The sequence below is a fragment of the Sarcophilus harrisii genome, chromosome 2, assembly GCF_902635505.1.
Source record: "Sarcophilus harrisii chromosome 2, mSarHar1.11, whole genome shotgun sequence".
NCBI classification, from domain to species: Eukaryota; Metazoa; Chordata; class Mammalia; order Dasyuromorphia; family Dasyuridae; genus Sarcophilus; species Sarcophilus harrisii.
The window spans coordinates 390,159,392-390,177,757 of record NC_045427.1 but is presented as its reverse complement, the minus strand read 5'-3'; the positions used below and the strand labels follow the sequence as shown (position 1 = coordinate 390,177,757).

The 18,366-nt window shown below is 35.7% G+C and overlaps 1 protein-coding gene across 3 annotated transcripts in view; it reads left to right on the top strand.

Moving 5' to 3' along the window:
- Window positions 1–859: 859 nt before the first annotated feature.
- The window catches only part of LOC105750863 (hepatitis A virus cellular receptor 1 homolog), a 32,155-nt gene continuing 14,648 nt past the window's right edge, over window positions 860–18,366 (top strand). Inside the window, exons 1-4 of one of the 3 annotated variants that reach the window (XM_031953592.1) lie at window positions 860–1,064; window positions 5,051–5,389; window positions 12,227–12,337; window positions 14,931–15,020. In XM_031953592.1, coding sequence (XP_031809452.1) covers window positions 1,016–1,064; window positions 5,051–5,389; window positions 12,227–12,337; window positions 14,931–15,020 — 589 coding nt within the window. In that variant the 5' untranslated portion in view covers window positions 860–1,015. Of the gene's footprint in view, window positions 1,065–5,047; window positions 5,390–12,226; window positions 12,338–14,930; window positions 15,021–18,366 lie in introns of all 3 variants that reach the window. The other 2 variants (XM_031953591.1, XM_031953593.1) reach the window with 2 other exon arrangements.

The window sequence follows — 18,366 nt, the reverse complement described above, 5'->3', positions numbered from 1 at the left end:
CACAGACTATTCCACATCCAGGGCAGCTACATTCACAAAGTACACCATAAGTCAAGAAGATGAGGAGATGTTTGGAATGAATTCCCAAACTCAGCCCATCTCCAGGCAAAGGACCATTGCTTTATTAGGATGCTTAGCAAGCTAGCAAAATTCCTAATGAACTTGTAATTATGGAGAAGGTGGGACCTTTTATGAGAAAGGACCCTAAACAGGTATGCTAACTATGCTAGTTATATGTGTCAGTAAGATTACAAATTATCATAGTACAGGTTAGATTTGTGCAAGATTAGTTGCCTTCCTGCATGTATATAGCAACTGTGGCATCATTACAAGGTAGTTCTGTCTAAAGACAATTTTGTCAAAACAAGAAATTCTGTAGTGTCAATTAGTCCCTGTATCAAGAAGAGATAGCAGTAAATAGCATTTCTCACTAGGACCTACTTAGATACTGGGATAACATAGTATTTAGCCAGAGTCTATTCATCCTAATACTGGGAAACCAAATCCAGTCCTCTTTCCATTGTGGTTGTTATCTTTTGTTATCTCTGTACCATTTCATGGTTCTGTATTCTACATATTCTTGGTTTTTTCATTATCCCCCAATTTATAGACATCAATCTATGGCCCTAAAAGGGGCACTGCCAAAGAAAATCTTTCTTGGGCATTGGAAGACTCAGTCTTCTTCCTGGAATTCCTTTAATTTAGTCACACTGTACAGTTCTTTTCTCTTTCCCTTCATTTTGCTGGGTCAGAAATAGCAACTTAGGATGGATTTTATGTGGTGGGAACTGGATGAACTTATGAAGTTTCCTTTTTCATCATTCAGAAGTGAAGCAGCAACTATACAGCAGATACCATGGACTTCACTAGTGCCTGAGGGTTTTGTGGTTGCCAAGTTTGATGTCTAATATAATTTGTCAAGACAGGGGGAAGAGGAAGTTAAAACTAAGAGACTTAGACCTCTTCTCCCTGAGAAACTTAACCAGTCTGTTTGACTTTTTTTCCAGCTAATGCCATGATGCTTTCCAGCTTGTTCAGTTGCATACTGATGGTACTTCTTACAGGTATGTATATGTGTGTGTGGCTATAGATAGGAGGAATTTAGGACTTTGTTTAGTCTCTGTATTTCTTATATTTCAGTAAATCTCCTACTTCCCATTCAATACTAAAGGAAAATATATTAGTGTGCCAGATATATGCACATGAGAATTATAATATAAAGATTAATTAATTTTTCATAAAGAAAGCTTTATTTGACACTTAACCTTATTAATATTATAAAGCTGTTAAATGTTTATTAGAATACAGTTAAATAAATTAGGGAGGCTTCTGATTCTGTTTCATATTAACCAACAGTCTTGTTTTTCTTAAAGTTTTTAAAAAGGATAACTATCATTTTCATTCTCCATTGCTTCTTGCTTTGGAGTGGAAGTAACTCTTTTTGGAATGTTTTAATAGGATAATACAGTTATTTTTAAACTATTCCCCTCTTGTTCCTTTAATAAGTTTCGTGTAAAGGGTAAGTGAAACTGAATTTGGAAACTGAATTTGTGGATGGCAAAATAAGGACAGGAAAGGATTATTTGATCTAGTGAATCTCAAGCCTAGTTCACATAAGAGGGCATGGGAAATTCTCTGGAGAAGGATGGCCACCTAATGGGCTAGGAATCAATCTGAAGTCAAATGCCATCTGTGCATGGAATAGGAAAGCTACTCTTTAGGATCAAAGGATAATATAGAGCTGGAAGAGACCCCAGAGACTCTCTAGTGAAGTTTCCTTATTTTCCAGATGGGGAAACTCAGAACAGGGCAGTTAAATGACTTATTCAGGGTCACACAAGTGATGAGCCTCAGAGACTCTGAGGTCCTAAGCCTTCAAATCTAGTACCATATGTCAGGCTCCCACCATTATATCATACGGAATGTAATTGGTAAGCTACCTGCATCCTACCTTTAAGCTGCCAGAATTGGTTTGGACTAACAAGGAGTAATGAGAAGAGGATAGATCATATATATGTATACATATATTTATATTTACATGTATCTCTCTTTATAGATGGATGGATTTCTCTTTCTGTCCCTCTCTCCTCTCCCTACTCCCCTCCTCCTTCTTTTCCTCTCTTCCCCTTCCCATCTCTCTCTTTCTCCTCTCTCCCTCCCTCTGTTTTTTCTTCTCCCTCCCTCTCTCCCTCTGTCTCCTTCTGTCTCCCTCTGTCACCCTCTCTTCCTCTGTCTGTCTGTCTTGAACATCAGTTCATGTAAGTCCAGGTTTTTGTTATTTCTGGAACAATAACATTTCATTACACTCATCTTGTTCAGCAGCCAGTTTATGGACATTTGCTCCATTTCCCAATTTCTTTGCCACCACAGAAAGAGCTGCTATAAACAATTTTGTACAAATAGGTCTTTTTTATCTTTAAAAAGAATCTCTTTGAGATATAAACTTCCTGGATCAAAGAATATGCACAAGTTTTATGGCTCTTAGGTGTAGTTTCAAATTGCTTTTTACAATGGTTGGGTCAGTTCACAACTCTACCAACAATGCATTAGGGTTCCGGTTTTTCTACATTACTTGGAACACTTCTCATTTTTCTTTTCCTTCATATCAGGCAATCAGAGAGCTGTGAGATCATATCTTAGAATTATTTTAATTTGCATTTCTTTAGTGATTTAGAGCATTTTTTCAGTGACTAGAGATAACTGGTTTCAACTGCCTGTTCATATATTTGGCTATTTATCAATTGGGAAATAACTTGTATGTTATATGTTTATATGTTATAAATTTGACTCGTTCTCTATATATTTGAGAAATAAGACCTTTATTACAGATACTTGGTGAATTTCTCCTTTCCCTGCAGCTTTCTGCTTTCCTTCTAATCTTGGTTGCATTGGCTTTTGTTTGTGCAAAAATTTTTAATTTAATTAATAATTGATTTCTGAAGGTTTCAGGACACATTTCTGTCCTCACTCCAATAATCTTTACAATTTGAAAGTAATGGATCCTTAGGGCTTCATGTGAAGATAGTTATTTTTTATACAACATTTTAAAGTACATTTATTTTAAAAATCATAATGTAGGAATCTTGTTGTTGGAGTCATAAACCTTGGATTTGAAGCACAACCTAGAACACTTAAGTAGTCATGTGATCCTTTGTCAAGTACCTTAATTTCTTTGAACTTCAGCTTTTCTGAAGAGACAAATGGAGACAAATAATATTCACTAGTTCAGAGATTATTCACACCATTTCAATTCAACCACTGAAAACTATGCACTATTATTAAGTGTTAGAGATATAAAGAGGGTCATGAAAACAGCTCTGTCCTTAAGGACTGTACATTCTACAAGAAAGCCTTTGAAAATCGTCGGGCTAATGTCTGACAGTAGAAATGTAGGTTCTTATTATTAGAGTAGTGAGGTGTCCCATAGTGCACAGAGTGCCAGTACAGAGTTAGAAAGACATCTTCTGACCTCACTAGTTGTATGACCCTGGGCAAGTCACTTGACCTTGTTTGCCTTCAGTTTCCTCATCTAGAAAATGAGTTGTAGAAAGAAATGGCAAACCATTTCAGTACCTTTGCCAAGAAAATCCTAAATGGAGTCACAAAGAGTCAGGCATGACTGAAAATGACTAAAACTCAAATTACTATTATTTTTTCTGATTTATTGTTTTATTTATTTATTATTATTTTGTTGCTGTTTTTCTACCTCTTTTATGAGAGGCATCTTGATGTAGTGGATAGAGAGCCAGCCTCAGAGCCAGGAAAACCTAGTCCTGCCTCTGACATATACTGATTGTTTGGCTCAATGATATAAAACTCAAATAGAAATTATATTCGGGGAAGCTAAGTGGTACAGTCAGGCCATGGAGTCAGGAGGAACTTGAATTCAAATGTGGTCTCAGATCCTTCCTAGCTATGTGACCCTGGGCAAGTCATTTAAGCCTGATTGTGTTTAAATAAAAAATAGAAAGAGAGAGAGAAAGAAAGGAAAAAAGAGAGGAAGAACAAAAGAAAGAAAGAAAGAAGGAAAGAAATGCACTAGATTTTACATAAGAATCCTTGTGGCCTAAATCTTGAATTAGAAAATCACATATTAACATTATCTGTGCTCTACTACATTTTTTATTTAATTTGTTAAATATTTCACTATTGTATTTTGTTTTTGTTAAGATACAGAGTGTGAGAGAATGGCAATGCAGAAAAAGCAGGTCTTAAATTTGATACCTCTGCTTTCTAGGCAATTCTCTTATTTTTTTTTATTTATTTATTTTTTATTTAATAGCCTTTTATTTACAGGATATATACATGGGTAACTTTACAGCATTAACAATTGCCAAACCTCTTCTTCCAATTTTTCACCTCTTACCCCCCCACCCCCTCCCCTAGATGGCAGGATGACCAGTAGATGTTAAATATATTAAAATATAACTTAGATACACAATAAGTATACATGACCAAAACATTATTTTGCTGTACAAAAAGAATCAGACTCTGAATTATTGTACAATTAGCTTGTGAAGGAAATCAAAAATGCAGGTGTGCATAAATATAGGGATTGGGAATTCAATGTAATGGTTTTTAGTCATCTCCCAGAGTTCTTTTTCTGGGTATAGCTAGTTCAGTTCATTACTGCTCCATTAGAAATGATTTGGTTGATCTCGTTCTAGGCAATTCTCTTAGACCAGAAGGTCTACCTCTAGTAGATAGAGGTATCTATCATGCTAGAGGTAGTTTCCTCATTGGGCCTTCCTTAGATGATTGAAATCAAAGATCTAGTCTCTACTTTACACTCTACAAAGTACCTTATTCTTTTTCATTTTCCATCATGCTCACACGATAACTCTGATTCTTACATTCCTGTGAATGAGGAGCTGTTATTATCCCCATTTTATAAGATGAAGGAAACTGAGACTGAACTAGCCTAAGTGACTTCTACAGGGATGCAGAACTTGTGTCTGAAACAATCTTGAACTCCTGTCCTGACTCCCAAGTCCAAAGCCCAGTCACTACAGTCTGTTTTCTAATCTCCATCTTTTTTCTTTACCAGCAGGTCCTTCTGAGTCTGTAAAGATTATCAGAGCAATAAAGGGTCAATCTGCCACTTTGCCTTGCACATATTCAGTGCATAAGGGTGTCACCAGTATGTGTTGGGGCCGGGCATGGTGTCCTGTGATTAGGTGCTCAAATGAAATCATCTGGACAGATGGACACGAGGTGACTTTTCAGCATTCCAACCGATACCACTTAAAGGAGAACCTTTCTCAAGGAATTGTGTCCTTGACAATAGAGAATGTGACAGAGGCAGATACTGGATTCTATTGCTGCCGGGTGCAAATTTCTAATTGGTTAAATGATCAGAAAATTTCAATGATACTCAAAGTTGAACAAGGTGAGTCTTTTTCCTTTTCTCCAAATGAAATATATTTGTAAAAGAATTAGCTCAGTGTCTTGCTCATAGTAAATGTTATAGAAATGCTTTATCTCCCCCATTCCCTTCTCCTTTTCTTTAAAAATCTTCCTAAAGAAAACTGAGTCAAAGGAACTTTTCCTAGGTTTGCTGATCTCAATTTCCTGTTTGGATTAGTTAAGGTCTTTGTTCTAGGTCCTCTCTTTTGTAAGGAAACTGGTATTTAGATAACTCTGACCAACTCTATTTTTTGTGGAGAGCTGATAAGAGGTGTTTTTTTTTTGGGGGGGGGAGAGGTAATTGGGGTTAAGTGACTTGCCAAGGGTCACACAGCCAGTAAATTTTAAATGTCTGACACTTTACTCAGATCCTCCAGACTCCAGACCTGGAACCATTTAGCTGTCCTGAGAGCTGATACATTCAGAAGATTCACCTTTACTTTCTAGGCTTTTGGAAAAGAGATTTATTGAAACTGATACAGTTTTGTCCCCTCTTGATGCCATGACCAGCAGAAAGGATAATGAATTTTGGAAAAGACCTGAATTCTCATCTTGATTCTGCTACTTTTGGGACTTTGGGTCCACAAATGGCAGATCTAGAGTCATAATTGGATTAATCTCTAGTCCTAGATTTTCTCATCTGCAAAGCGAAGATGTTAGTCTAGATGACCATTATAAAGTTCTTTTTCAGATCTAAACCAAGAATTCCATGATGTCATTTGATCTTTGCTAGACCAAGCAATTCATTCCCATATTGAGATAATGTTAAGATACCTCAGATAGAGTTGAAGAGATTCCACAAATATTGCTTAAGGCCCTTAAGTATAAGGTATAGATAGATGTGGGAAAATAAATATCTCAATCCTGACTTCAAAGAACTTGACTTTTACTACATGGTTCTCCAAAGTTATTTGGTATCAGATGTCATCTTCCCCATTGGGCAGTTTCATTTATAGAGGGCCTGAGTCATAGTAATGCTTTAATATCACAACCTAACAGGAATGAATCCTCAAACTCTGAACTCCACCCCTTTGTTTATTGATTTTTTTTTTTAAAGGAGTAAAGGGATTTCGGATGTGAGTTTTCAAGATAAGACCCAAAACAGTGCCCTCTAAATGACTGACTTAAAGGAAGCAATGTCTGAGAAAGGGAGAGATGCCAAGAGCAAGTGAACTTAGAAGTGTTAGCGTAGACACTCCACTTGTCAAGTGGAGACATCTCTCCTGCTGTACAAAAGTAAAGGAAAGAAACAAATATTTATTAAACAACAACTATGTGTCAGATGCAGCACTCTATCCCTTGTACTACCCAGCTGCCACTGCAATGAGAACATAGAGAAATGATTCCAAATTCAGCTCGTGTCATCTTTTTTCAAGAAGATTTTGTTACTAGAGTATCCTTTCCAAACTATGTTAGGGTCAACATAAAATCCTTGAAGGCAAAGACTTATATCTTGGTGACCTCTGTGCACTCTGTATAGTGCCTAGAACAGTATAAGAGGCTAATATATAGCTGATGAATTGAATGATTTCTAGTCTTCTTGGAGCAGTAACGTTTTCCATACTTATTTGATTTGATTTTTGCCCTCTGCTTCTCTTGCTTCTATGGAAAATGATGCATGGCATTTATTGGGATGACACAATCAAGGTTAAGTGATTTTTCCCAGAATCACATAGCTAGCAAACGTTTGAGACTGTATTTGTACTCAGGTTCTCCTGACTCCAGATCCCCTTGCTCTATCTACTGTATCACCCTGCTGCCTTGATATATAATATTTATATCATCTATTATAATTTAACTGAATAAACATAAATATGTTGAAAAATTAAAGATAATTCCATAAAATCCCTTAAATAATTAGACACCCTCTAGGATAATGACAAAAAAAATAATATTGAGGAATTCCTGTGGTCAGAGTTTTGAGTAGGGGATATAAAAATGAAAATCAAGTTTTGAGATATCTTAGGTCAGGTATGTATGCTAGGACATGCTTTAGAGAAGCTGAATCAATGAGGCAGATAGTTTTAAAAACCTTTTATTAAATACAAATACTCAGCAAAGATAGAGATGTGGCTCTAGATCCCCTCAAGGAATCACTTAGATCAATGGCATCCTGAGAAGAAAGAGCCAAATTAAGTCTAGAAGAAAGCACTGGACTGTGAGTCAGGAGATCTTGCTTCAGGGTGTGCTAGGAAATGTTTAACAAATGGTTTCCCCCTGAGACACACTTTTAAATTTAATTTTCATCTCCATCACTTTCTTAAATCTAGACAATCAACAAAAAAACTCGAGCTTGATTTGTAGTATTTGCCATACTCTAAGGCATAAATGCTCACACTGAAAATTTAACAAACCAGCTCTCTGGTTCAAGTTTTCTCCAGCACTCTGCCAGAGTCAGGGCTGTGGCTTTTTACCTTAGGTAGAATACAGTAATCTTTACCCATAGCTTTCCCAGTTGTTGACAAAGCATATAGAGTCCTGGGTTTGGAGTCAAGAAGATCTAAATTCTCTTGGGTAAGTCACAATCTCTGTCTGCTTTAGCTTTTTTCACTTACAAAATGGGCAATAATCCCAGAGTTGGGAGGGATGGTACATAGATAGATACACTGAGTCTGAAGTTAGAAAGACCTGAATTCCAATCTGTCCTCAGATATTTGGTAACTGTGTGATTCTGGGCAAATCACATATCTCTGCCTCAGTTTCCTCATATAAAATGCAAATAATAGATAAAACTGACTGCAGTCATTAAATGAGATAATATTTGTAAAGTGATTTGCAAACCTTAAAGCAATATTTAAGTGCTAGCTATTATATCTGTCAAATAGGCATTATAATCTCTGATTTATCCTGTAAGTATAAAGGAGACAAAGTGCTTTGAAAATAACTATGCAAATAAAGAGTGTCAGTTATTTCTTTTTCCTCATAAATAAGCCTAGAGGAAGCTATTACTTGTTCATTAACTATTCCTTGATGTTGACCCATGAAATAGATTTGTGTGGACCTCATTTAAGAATTTATGCTGGGTCTTACCCTTACTCAGAGATAGATTCTAGGATCATAAGAATTTTAGAACTGGAATTATAGAATTGGAAAATAAATTCAAGTTGGAAAGGACCTGAGTGGCCATTTAGTTCAAACTATATCTGATTAAGAATCCCTTCCCCAATATCTTTGACAAGTGGCTATTCAGCCTTTGTTTGAAAAGATATTTAGTGAGGGGAATCTTACTACTTCTAAAGTAAGCCATTCTACTTTGAGAATAGCTCTGATTGTTAATAACTAGGATTTATTTAGCAATTTCAGATTTGCAAAGCACTGTAAAAAATATTTAATTTGATCCTCATAGTAATCCTGTGAAGAAGGTACTATTAATTTTCCCATTTTATAGACGAATGAACTGAAATAGAGATTAAATGACTTGACTAGCGATCATACAGCTAATTAGGCTTGAAGTTGAATTTGAACTCAGGACCTTTTGACTCCAGCACTAGTGCTCTATCCACTGGGTCACCTACCTTCTTTTAAGGAAGTTTTTTTTTTTCCCTTCTAAAGAAGCTTTTCCTTATATAAATCTACCCTTTTATAAATACCATCTGGGTCAGTTAGATGGCAGGGAGGTCCTGTAGTCAGGCAGAATTGAGTTCAAATCCAATCTCAGTCACTTAATTATTTACTAACGGTGTGACAGTCACTTAACCCCAATTGCCTTGCCAAAAAAAAAAAAATGCCATCTATTGCTTCTGATTCTTCTTTCTGTGGTTACACTAAAGCAGCTTAGAGGTCATGAACTCCTCATTTCATAGATATGGTGAAGAAATTGTTCTTTATACAGGAGAAAAGACTTCTCCATCTTTATAAGTACCAGCACTGTCATTTGGCTTGCATTGTCACTGATCTTTGTATTATTCACCCTTTTGTATTATTAATAATTTGCATTATTGAAGTTCACTGATTTTTATATTATGCTCCTTGCCCTAAATTTTTGTTTGTTGGTCATTTCTCACAATTCCCCCCAACTCATGTTTTTGTCTACTTCTGTCTCTGAGGCTTCATTCTTGTCCTGAAAGTTTTATTTCTAATACTAGTCAGCATTGTTAATGCTCTACTTCCTCTTATCTGATGTTGACAATCACCTAGATTGGGGGATTTTTCTTGAGAGAGAAGAGGAAACTTTAAGTATTGGAGCAATGCAGAGTTTAATACAACTGAGATTATCATTCTAACATCCCCTATGTGGAGACAAGATATTACATTGCCAAAACTATCTTCAGAGAAGAGAATGTATTTTCAATGAGATAAATTAAATTCTAAATAGAGAGAAATAAATCTGGACAAGTCTTTAGTAGGACCAACCAAGGCAGATCCCTCCAAAGCTTTTTTTGACACCTATTTAATCTTACAATAAAACAACTCATTGGTGCTGCGGTGATTGGACTCCAATCCCTTTAATCATTTAGATAGCACTTTGAGTTGGCAAAGATTTTATTTGTACAGATGAAAATTATTTTGAAAGGATCCTGGGACCCTGCTTCTTAGTCCCTGCTTTTGAGAGACTGAGGCTGGGATGTCCCTTTGGTTCAGAAATTCTAAGATACCTTGGGCTAAAGCTGATTGGGTGCTTGCACTATAAATCTGGCACCCACATAGTGAACTCAAGAGTGAGGGGAACCATCTTCCTTTCCTAAGGGAGGGTCAACCATTCTATATTGGAAAAATGGAGCAGGTAAAGGCTATTGGGATAATTAGTATTGGAACTGGGCCCATGAGAACACTTTCTCTGCACTTTCAGTCTAAGTGAGATAAGGAGATCTAGTCTTCCCCCACCAAAAAGAAGACTTGGGGATAATGTGAAAAAATTTATCATTATCTTTTATTTTTCTAGAGTGGAAATTCTTGATGTGCTTAAAAGTCTTGTTAATTTTGCAACTACAGTCAAAGGGTTTATACTCTAAATTCTTTTTTTAGACAGTCTAATAATATATATTAGATTTAAGAGAAGCTGAAAGATAATCTCAGTTCACTGTTGAGGAAATAGCTTATCTCTATTTAGACAAATGGTGGGATTAAAAATTTTGCTAATTTTGACTTTTGATATGGATCTCAAAGCCCCTTATAAACATTAAAGACCTTTAATCATTTAGAAGTTGACCATAATATCTTGGGAGGGCCAGAGGTATTTCAAACTGTTAGGAAATTCAGTAAAGAATGATCGTTTTGAAATTATGTATGAGATAAATTATTATTTTTGAAAAGTAAGCAATATGAAATGGAGATAGATGGTTTCATAGATACAATACTTTTTGTGGTTTACTGTGTATAAGGAAGTTGTCTCTTCATATTTGAAGTTCAGGATAAAAATGTTTTTGAGAGTCAGAAAGAGGAATTTGGGTTATGACGTTTTAAAATTTTTTTTATTTCTTTAAAATATTTTCCAATCCCATATAAATTTGTTAACATTCCTTTTTAAAAATTTGTGTTCCAAATCATTTTTCCCACGAACCTCTTCTACTCCTTGAGAAGGCCAGCAATATAGTTATCGATTATACATGTGATATCATGCAAATTACATTTTCATATTAGCCATAGGATAAAAGAAAAAGTACAGAAAACCAAGAAAAACAAAGTAAAAAAAAATGCACTCAGATTTTATCTGTTCTTCCTATGTTTTGGCTTCTTGATATTGATCTGGATTTATGATTTCTTGTCACTGTTGCAGATCAGAGAAAGCATTCCTTTTTTGAGTCTATGGAACACTAATGGATATGTGGAGAGATTTCAGGGTATCCCTGAAATTGAATGGGAAAAATTGCATATTTATTTTAATGCCATTTTCTTTATTGGAATTTTGGCCACTAGATGACGCAGTGGATAGAGTATGGGGCTTAGAATCAGGAAGACTCATTTTCCTGAGTTCAAATCAGTCACTAAAACATTAGCTTTATAACTCGGGGCAAGTCATTTAACCCTGTTTCCTTCTGTTCCTCATCTGTAAAATGAATTGGAGAGGAAATGGCATTTTGGTCATTTAAAACATAATTCTGCTTATATTACCATAGACTTCTCTAGATTGCCAAAGTGTAGATGTGAGGTGCATGCCACCAGAATGGTAAAGATCTCTTAGAATGTTACTTGGGGCATTGAAAGAGATTTATTCAAAGTTACACACTCTTAAGTGTGTGTCAGAGGAAGGACTTTAAGCTAGATATGCCTTATTACAATCCTGGCCTTCAATCCAACCTGCTTAATTCCTCTTAGTATGGTTTATAGAATTATGAATTATTATTTTTTTAAAGGTGGCTGAACACAGTAGGTTACTGATTCTCTAATAATAATAATGACTAGACTTCTCAGTATTTACTTATTTATATATTACATGAAATTTAATGCAGAATTTAGAGAAATCACTGTCATTTTTAGAAGATAATGGAATAGAAGATAAATAATAGCTTCTGTGACTGTGTGCCTTTAGCAACTATAGCACAAAAGGAAGTACCTTACTCTAATCCTTACTTGCTTTGATAGATTTCTTAGAGGAAGTGAGTTCAGAACTGAGATTTGTTATAGGAAGAAGGTACTTGGATAGATGTGTGATTGTTGTAGACACAAGAAAGAGTGGGGAAGAACTCCATTAAATGAGGAAGTAGCTAAGAGATCAAGAAATTATTTGCAAAGTCAAGAATTGGGCATTAAGACGAGTCAATTGACTTTTGATGCTTTTCTAGTTTTCATTGACATAAGAAAAGTTGCCTCCCAATAGAAGGTAGCAGAAGCAAGCTGTGGCTTAATTAATCCTTGTTTTTAATGTTTATTTTAACTCTAGCCAGTACTGTTACTGCTCTAACAACCTTCACTTCCACTCACCCAATGCTGACAACCCTAACATCTGCTTCTACTTATCCAATGTTGACAACCACCCAAGACCAAAACTCAGGTAATGTCTATGTTTTAAGATTATGTGATTTTTTTTTTTTGGTGAGAGAAAGATTTTCTCAGTGATTATTGGAGCAATCAATATACAAGTGCAATTGAGATTTGAGATGGAATGAAGTAGGTTGGGAACTGATTAAAAATGTGATTTTTAAATTAGGGGTTTCCGAAGATTGGTAAGAATGGTAAGAATGTTAAGAATGTTGGCAACCCTAATTCTAAAGGCCCTCTAGTTGGAGCATTTCAAATCGAAACAAGAAGTTGTAATGTAGTTAAGACATCCTTCAGAGGAATAGCAGAAGGAAGACAAATTATGATATAGTATAAATTTCACAGAAATAAAAATATTAATCTAATATCTCAACTATTTCTAGCTTAATGAGAGATGTCAAAACTGAAATAGTTCTCTCATGTCCTCTGACATGTCAGCTTCTCCTAAGACAATTTGAAGTAACCCTTACAGGAATCCTGAACAAGGAAAAGATCATATGTTGAAATTATTTTAAAGTCTCTGCTTCCTGGCTTTCTTCTAATTACAGACAAAATCCCACTTACATGAAGTCTTTTCTTATACTCCTTATTGCTAGTGCCTTCCCTCTGTCAATTGTCTCCAATATATCCTGTATTTATCTTGCTTCAATATTGTAGTTTGCTGTTACATCCTTTCTTAGGCTAAGACCTTCTCTGAGAAAAGTTTGTTTGTTTGGTGTGTGTGTGTGTGTTTTGCTTTGTTTTCATATTCCTTGGGGCTTAAATGGGTTCCTGGCACAGCCTGTTGACTGACTGTGTGACTGAGCGACCGAGCTGGTTAACATTCCAAAATTGGAGTAACTCTGTTTCTTCAAGGACTACTACCTTCCATGATTATCTCTTTCCTGTGATCAGTATCATTTCTTAATAATAGAGGAGGACTTTTCATTTTGAATGGAACAAAAGCTAATTTTCTTTGTATTTCCTTGACCATTCCTTCTGGGCTGAGGAGGAATCTGAACTAAAAGAAGACTGATTAGAAGATCTCCATATTGGAACTTGAATTTCCACTCAAGTTCCTTATAAACAGCACCCTCCTCTTTGCCCTCCCCACCTTTTTTTGCATAACTATGGAAAGCACTTTTAGAACAGACATGTTATTTCTTAATATTTCCAGTTGAACTAAAAAGGAGGTTTTTAATCTGCTTTCATGTGGTGAAAGAAAAATCAATCAAACATAGAGTGAAGGGAATCTATCAAGCTGAAAGCCAAGATTATGTCCAGGCTATAGAGAAGGGGATCATTGATGTAAAGGAATGACAAGGAAAGAAAACCATAAAGAAGAGAAAGATATTTGGGGAGAGAAGTGGAAAAGGCAAATTAGAGAAATCTAAAGGGAAGTAATATCTAGAATGGAAAAAAGATGTATAAGGAACTTATTGAGGTTGAATTCTCCCAGAGATAAAGAGGAAGCAGAAGAGGGCACAAATTACAGGACAAAGAACATTTATTCTTGAATTTGATGAGATACTGTTTGTAAAGTGCTTAGAACAGTGCTTGGCACAGAGGTGTTTATACTCTTCCTCCCTTAGGAGATTGAGATTCAGATTCTTATTTTGTTCCTGCTTCCCTGTGTACTTCTGGGTAGTCGTGTAACCTTTCTGGACCTCTATTTTCATATCCCTAAAATGAGGTCTGTTCCAGTTTTGCAGAGTTAAGAAAGAGAGCCTAGAGTCAGGGTCAGCAAAGAAAGTGATAGAAAGGCCGGGTCCACAAATGCAGTTGTCATTTTGCCATCTGAAGTAGCTCCTGGAAGAAGGGGAGTGGGAAAATTGAATTTGAAAAAGGATATGTAGTATGGGGGAGTGGAAATCAGTATGTAACTTAAAAAGGAAAAGAAAAAAAGAGGACATTGACAAAAGCCCTTGCTTACTTCATTGTTGAAAAAAGCCAAGTCCCTCACAGTTAATTTTTACAAAATCTTTCTGTACTGTGTACAATGTTCTCTTGGTTCTGCTCACTTCACTCAGTATCAATTCATATAAATCTTTCCAGGCTTTTCTGAAATCAGCCTGCTCATCATTTCTTATAGAATGGTAATATTCCATTACATTCATATATCATACTTTATTCATCCATTCCCCAACTGAGGAGCATCCACTCAATTTCCAGTTTCTTGCTTCTGGAAAAAAGGGCTGCTTCACATTTTTGCACTTTTTCCTCTTTTATGCTCTCTTTGGGAATACAGACTCAGTAGAGCCACTGTTAGATCTGAGTAGGCACAAATTGATAGTCCTTTGGTCATATAATAGAGGAAAAGGTTAGAAAGGAAGGTCTGCCTGACTGGGCTCAGAAAGAGCTGACCTTCTTAGGGGTGGTTGCAGCAAAGAGATAGCCTAAATAAAAGAAAAGGCAGAGTGTAAAGATTAGAAAAGAGGAGATAGGGAGCTATATAGAAAATGGGTCATGACTTTCTGAATGATGGAGTATATGGAATGGGGGAGATACATACTAGTACCTTTGGGGAAAATGGAAAAAATAGGAGAGATGAATTTGGGAGACATTCCTTGGATATAGCACTCTTCCTTGACAAATTTTTTTTTTGTCTTGTTTGTTTTTTCCGATAGTTTCTTCCACTCCTGTTTTGGACATAGTGATAACCAGACCTTCAGAAACATCAATTAGAAAAAACTGGACACAGCCTGATAGCCCAATTGGTAATGATTTCTCTCCTCGTATTATTTACATAAAATAAGATAAACCATAAATTTAGTCTGAACATTTATATAGAGCTCAGCTACTCATGTTTATATATATATATATACATACAAATGAGTGATTAATATGGCTCCATTCACATGAGTTTTGTGGATTGTCCTAAAGTAGATAACAGACGTGAAAGCTTTGGAATGGGGGAGATACATATTAGTGCCTTTGAGGAAAATGGAAAAGATAGGAGAGATGAATCTGGGAGACATTCCTTGGCTAAAGCACTCTTCCTTGACAGATTATGGGTTTTTTGTTTTTGTTTTTTTTTTGGTTTTTGTCTTGTTTGTTTTTTTCTGGTAGTTTCTTCCACTCCTCTTTTGGACATAGTGATAACTAGACCCTCAGAAACATCAAATGGAAAAAACTGGACACATCCTGATATCCCAAAATCAGAACATTTATATAGAACTCAGCTACTCATGTTTATATATAGTTACATACAAATGAGTGATTAATATGGTTCCATTCACCTGAGTTTTGTGGATTGTCCTAGAGTAGATAACACATGTGACAGTTTAGTTATGTACCCTAAATTTGCATGTTGATCCATTTATGTTATATCTGTGCAAGGTCTAATGACTATATGGTTTATATGGTCTGTATGTAACTGTGTGGTCTACATTTATAGAAGACTTCTCATATGCTAGGGCTGCTAAATTGTATAGGAAAAAGAAACCTTGTGGTATCTTAGCATATATGCTGTAGCATATATGCTCAATTAAAGAGATTAGGATTAGAACTGTGATCTCACTGTTATAGGAAGAGAACAAAACACACATTTATGCAATCAATGTCTACTATAGTTATAGGAAATTCCTTGGTAAGGAAATTTCTAGAAATAAAAGTCTGTTTCTTTAAAGACAGCTAGATTATGGAATGGATAAAGTGTTGGGTCTGGAGTCAGGAAGACTTCTTCCTGAGTTCAAATTTGGCCTCAGACTCTCACTAGTTACTAGTGTAACCCTGGACTAGTCACTTAACTCAGTTTGTCTACATTTTCTCAACTAGAAAATAAATTCAAGAAGGAAATGGCAAACCAGCCCAGTATCTTCCAAGAAAACCCTCAATGGGGTCCAGAAGAGTAGGATACAACCAAACAACAACAGCAGTAATAAACAGCTGCAGCAGCAGCACATTTTCTCTGCAGTTTATAAACTTAGGGAGTTGTTGAGGATACCAAGAGATAAAGTAGAGCCTAAGTTAAACAGCTAGCATGTGCTATAATCAAGACTTAAACCCCATTTGTCCAGCATTTGGAAATGGTTTTGTTCTACGTTATTCATCTCTGTTCAATTAAAAAGGCCTCAAGTTAAAAAGTCACAGGACTTTCTTCATGTGAAACAATTGAATTGGCATTTTGTTTGGGAGGTGAGTACAAAATGACCATGTGGAAATGGGCTAAACAATAGTGTAAAAAGCAAAAGCCTTTAGAATTTAGTGTTGTTGGGAGGATAAATGTTGGGTAAAAAGAGGAGGGTGGGGATCATTCTCTAAAATATGTCAAGAAAAAAGTTTAAAAAGTGACATCTTTTGAAAAGTTGAAGATAGGGTCAGATTTAAAGATAGATGATTCACCTAATCTAACCCTTTCATTTTATAGAGGAAATGAAAGCCCATAGAGTTTCCTCCACTTATAAAGATCATATGTGAGATCTGAATCCAGGTTCTTTGACTTCTAAACTAGTGTTGTTTCCATTGGGCCATTATGTCTCTAAAACAGATGCTGTATTTTGAAGTTCTCTTTATTATCATCAGTGGCTCAAGAGCTAATTCTTTCTTTCTTTCTTTTTTTCTTGCTGAGGCAGTTGGGGTTAAGTGACTTGCCCAGCATCACATAGTCAAGAAGTATTAAATCTCTGAGGCCAGATTTAACCTCAGATCCTCCCGATTTCAGGGCTCGTGCTCTATGTACTACACCAACTTGCTGCCCTTCAAGGGCAAATTCTTACTAAACCATGTTTTAAATGAATATAAAACCATAGATTAAGAGACTTTAGAGATAATCTGGTCTAATACTTCACACAGGAAGAAATTGGCCAGAAAGGTGGAAAGACACAAGAGTTAGAATCCCCACTGTATTCTAGCATTCAAATTTTACTGAATTCCGCGAAACATAATACAAAAAAACATAGAAATAGACTACGAGACAGTCATAAAGAATTGAAATGGGATTTTTGATTTGATTTTCTATAATTACAAGATTTCCTTTTCCAGTAAAGTTTTCCTCTCATACTTGATTGTGATGTAAATGTAACTCTGTGATCTTGAAGGCTATATGTGGCAGGTCCTATGATCCTGGAAAAGCTTTGTGCTTCTTCAGTGACCAGTCTAACATACCAGTCTAACATAAATCAGAAATCTTATGCTATGTTGTTCACAGAGTGATGGTTTCTTTTTTTGGCTACTGAAACTCTTAAAGCCAACTATTCATTTGAAGAGTGGTTATGGTTTGCCTCTGTTCTGGTCAACACCATTCAAGACAGATGCTTGAGGCATAAGAAGGGGATTTTATCTGTTAGTGGTTGTTTAGAGGCAATGATTCATATTTAACATAAGGAAGATCTTCATATTTCTTTACTTGTGATTTGATATATTACCTTATTAATTCTCTCATCTTAGATTCCAATCACTTGAGAGATATGTTCTGAATTTTCTTAATAAACTGCTAAAATTATGATAACTCCTTAATTAATTAACATTGGGCTCCCATAATAGTTTGTTAAATAGTCCAGTGAAACCTTTTTTGCCATAACTTCTTTTGATCATCACTGTCTATACCCAATATTATTAGAAAGAAGGTTCTTTGTAAACTTTTAAATGTAACAAGGGCAGGCTACCTTAATAGGAAAATTTCCCATGTACCTTTGGGTTCTCATAAAGACAAAGGAAGGAGAAAAGCTTGTTAAAATAAGCAAAATAGTATGTTAGCAGGTACAAGTCAGGTGACTTGCTCATCTCTTTTTTCAGGCTCTAATTTGCTCTTATGTCTCTACATAAGATGGATAGGCTTTTCCTAGGTGAGGTATGGGGCATCTGACTAAGTGGTCAAAAGATGGTCACCTGTTCATGTTAGATAAGAGACAATGGTGCAGAGGTACAAAAATAAATTGGAGGATTTTCTCTGTAGTTGTCACTTCTGCCATACCAGGCTTGGTCCCATGACAAAATAAAACAAAGGTGGAGAGCCTTTCTATGATTAAGCAAGTGAATTTACAATCTACAATTCACAGTTCTGGGGCTTTGCAATTACCATCCCTATTGAATCATATTAAATCGATTAATATTGAGTGGAAT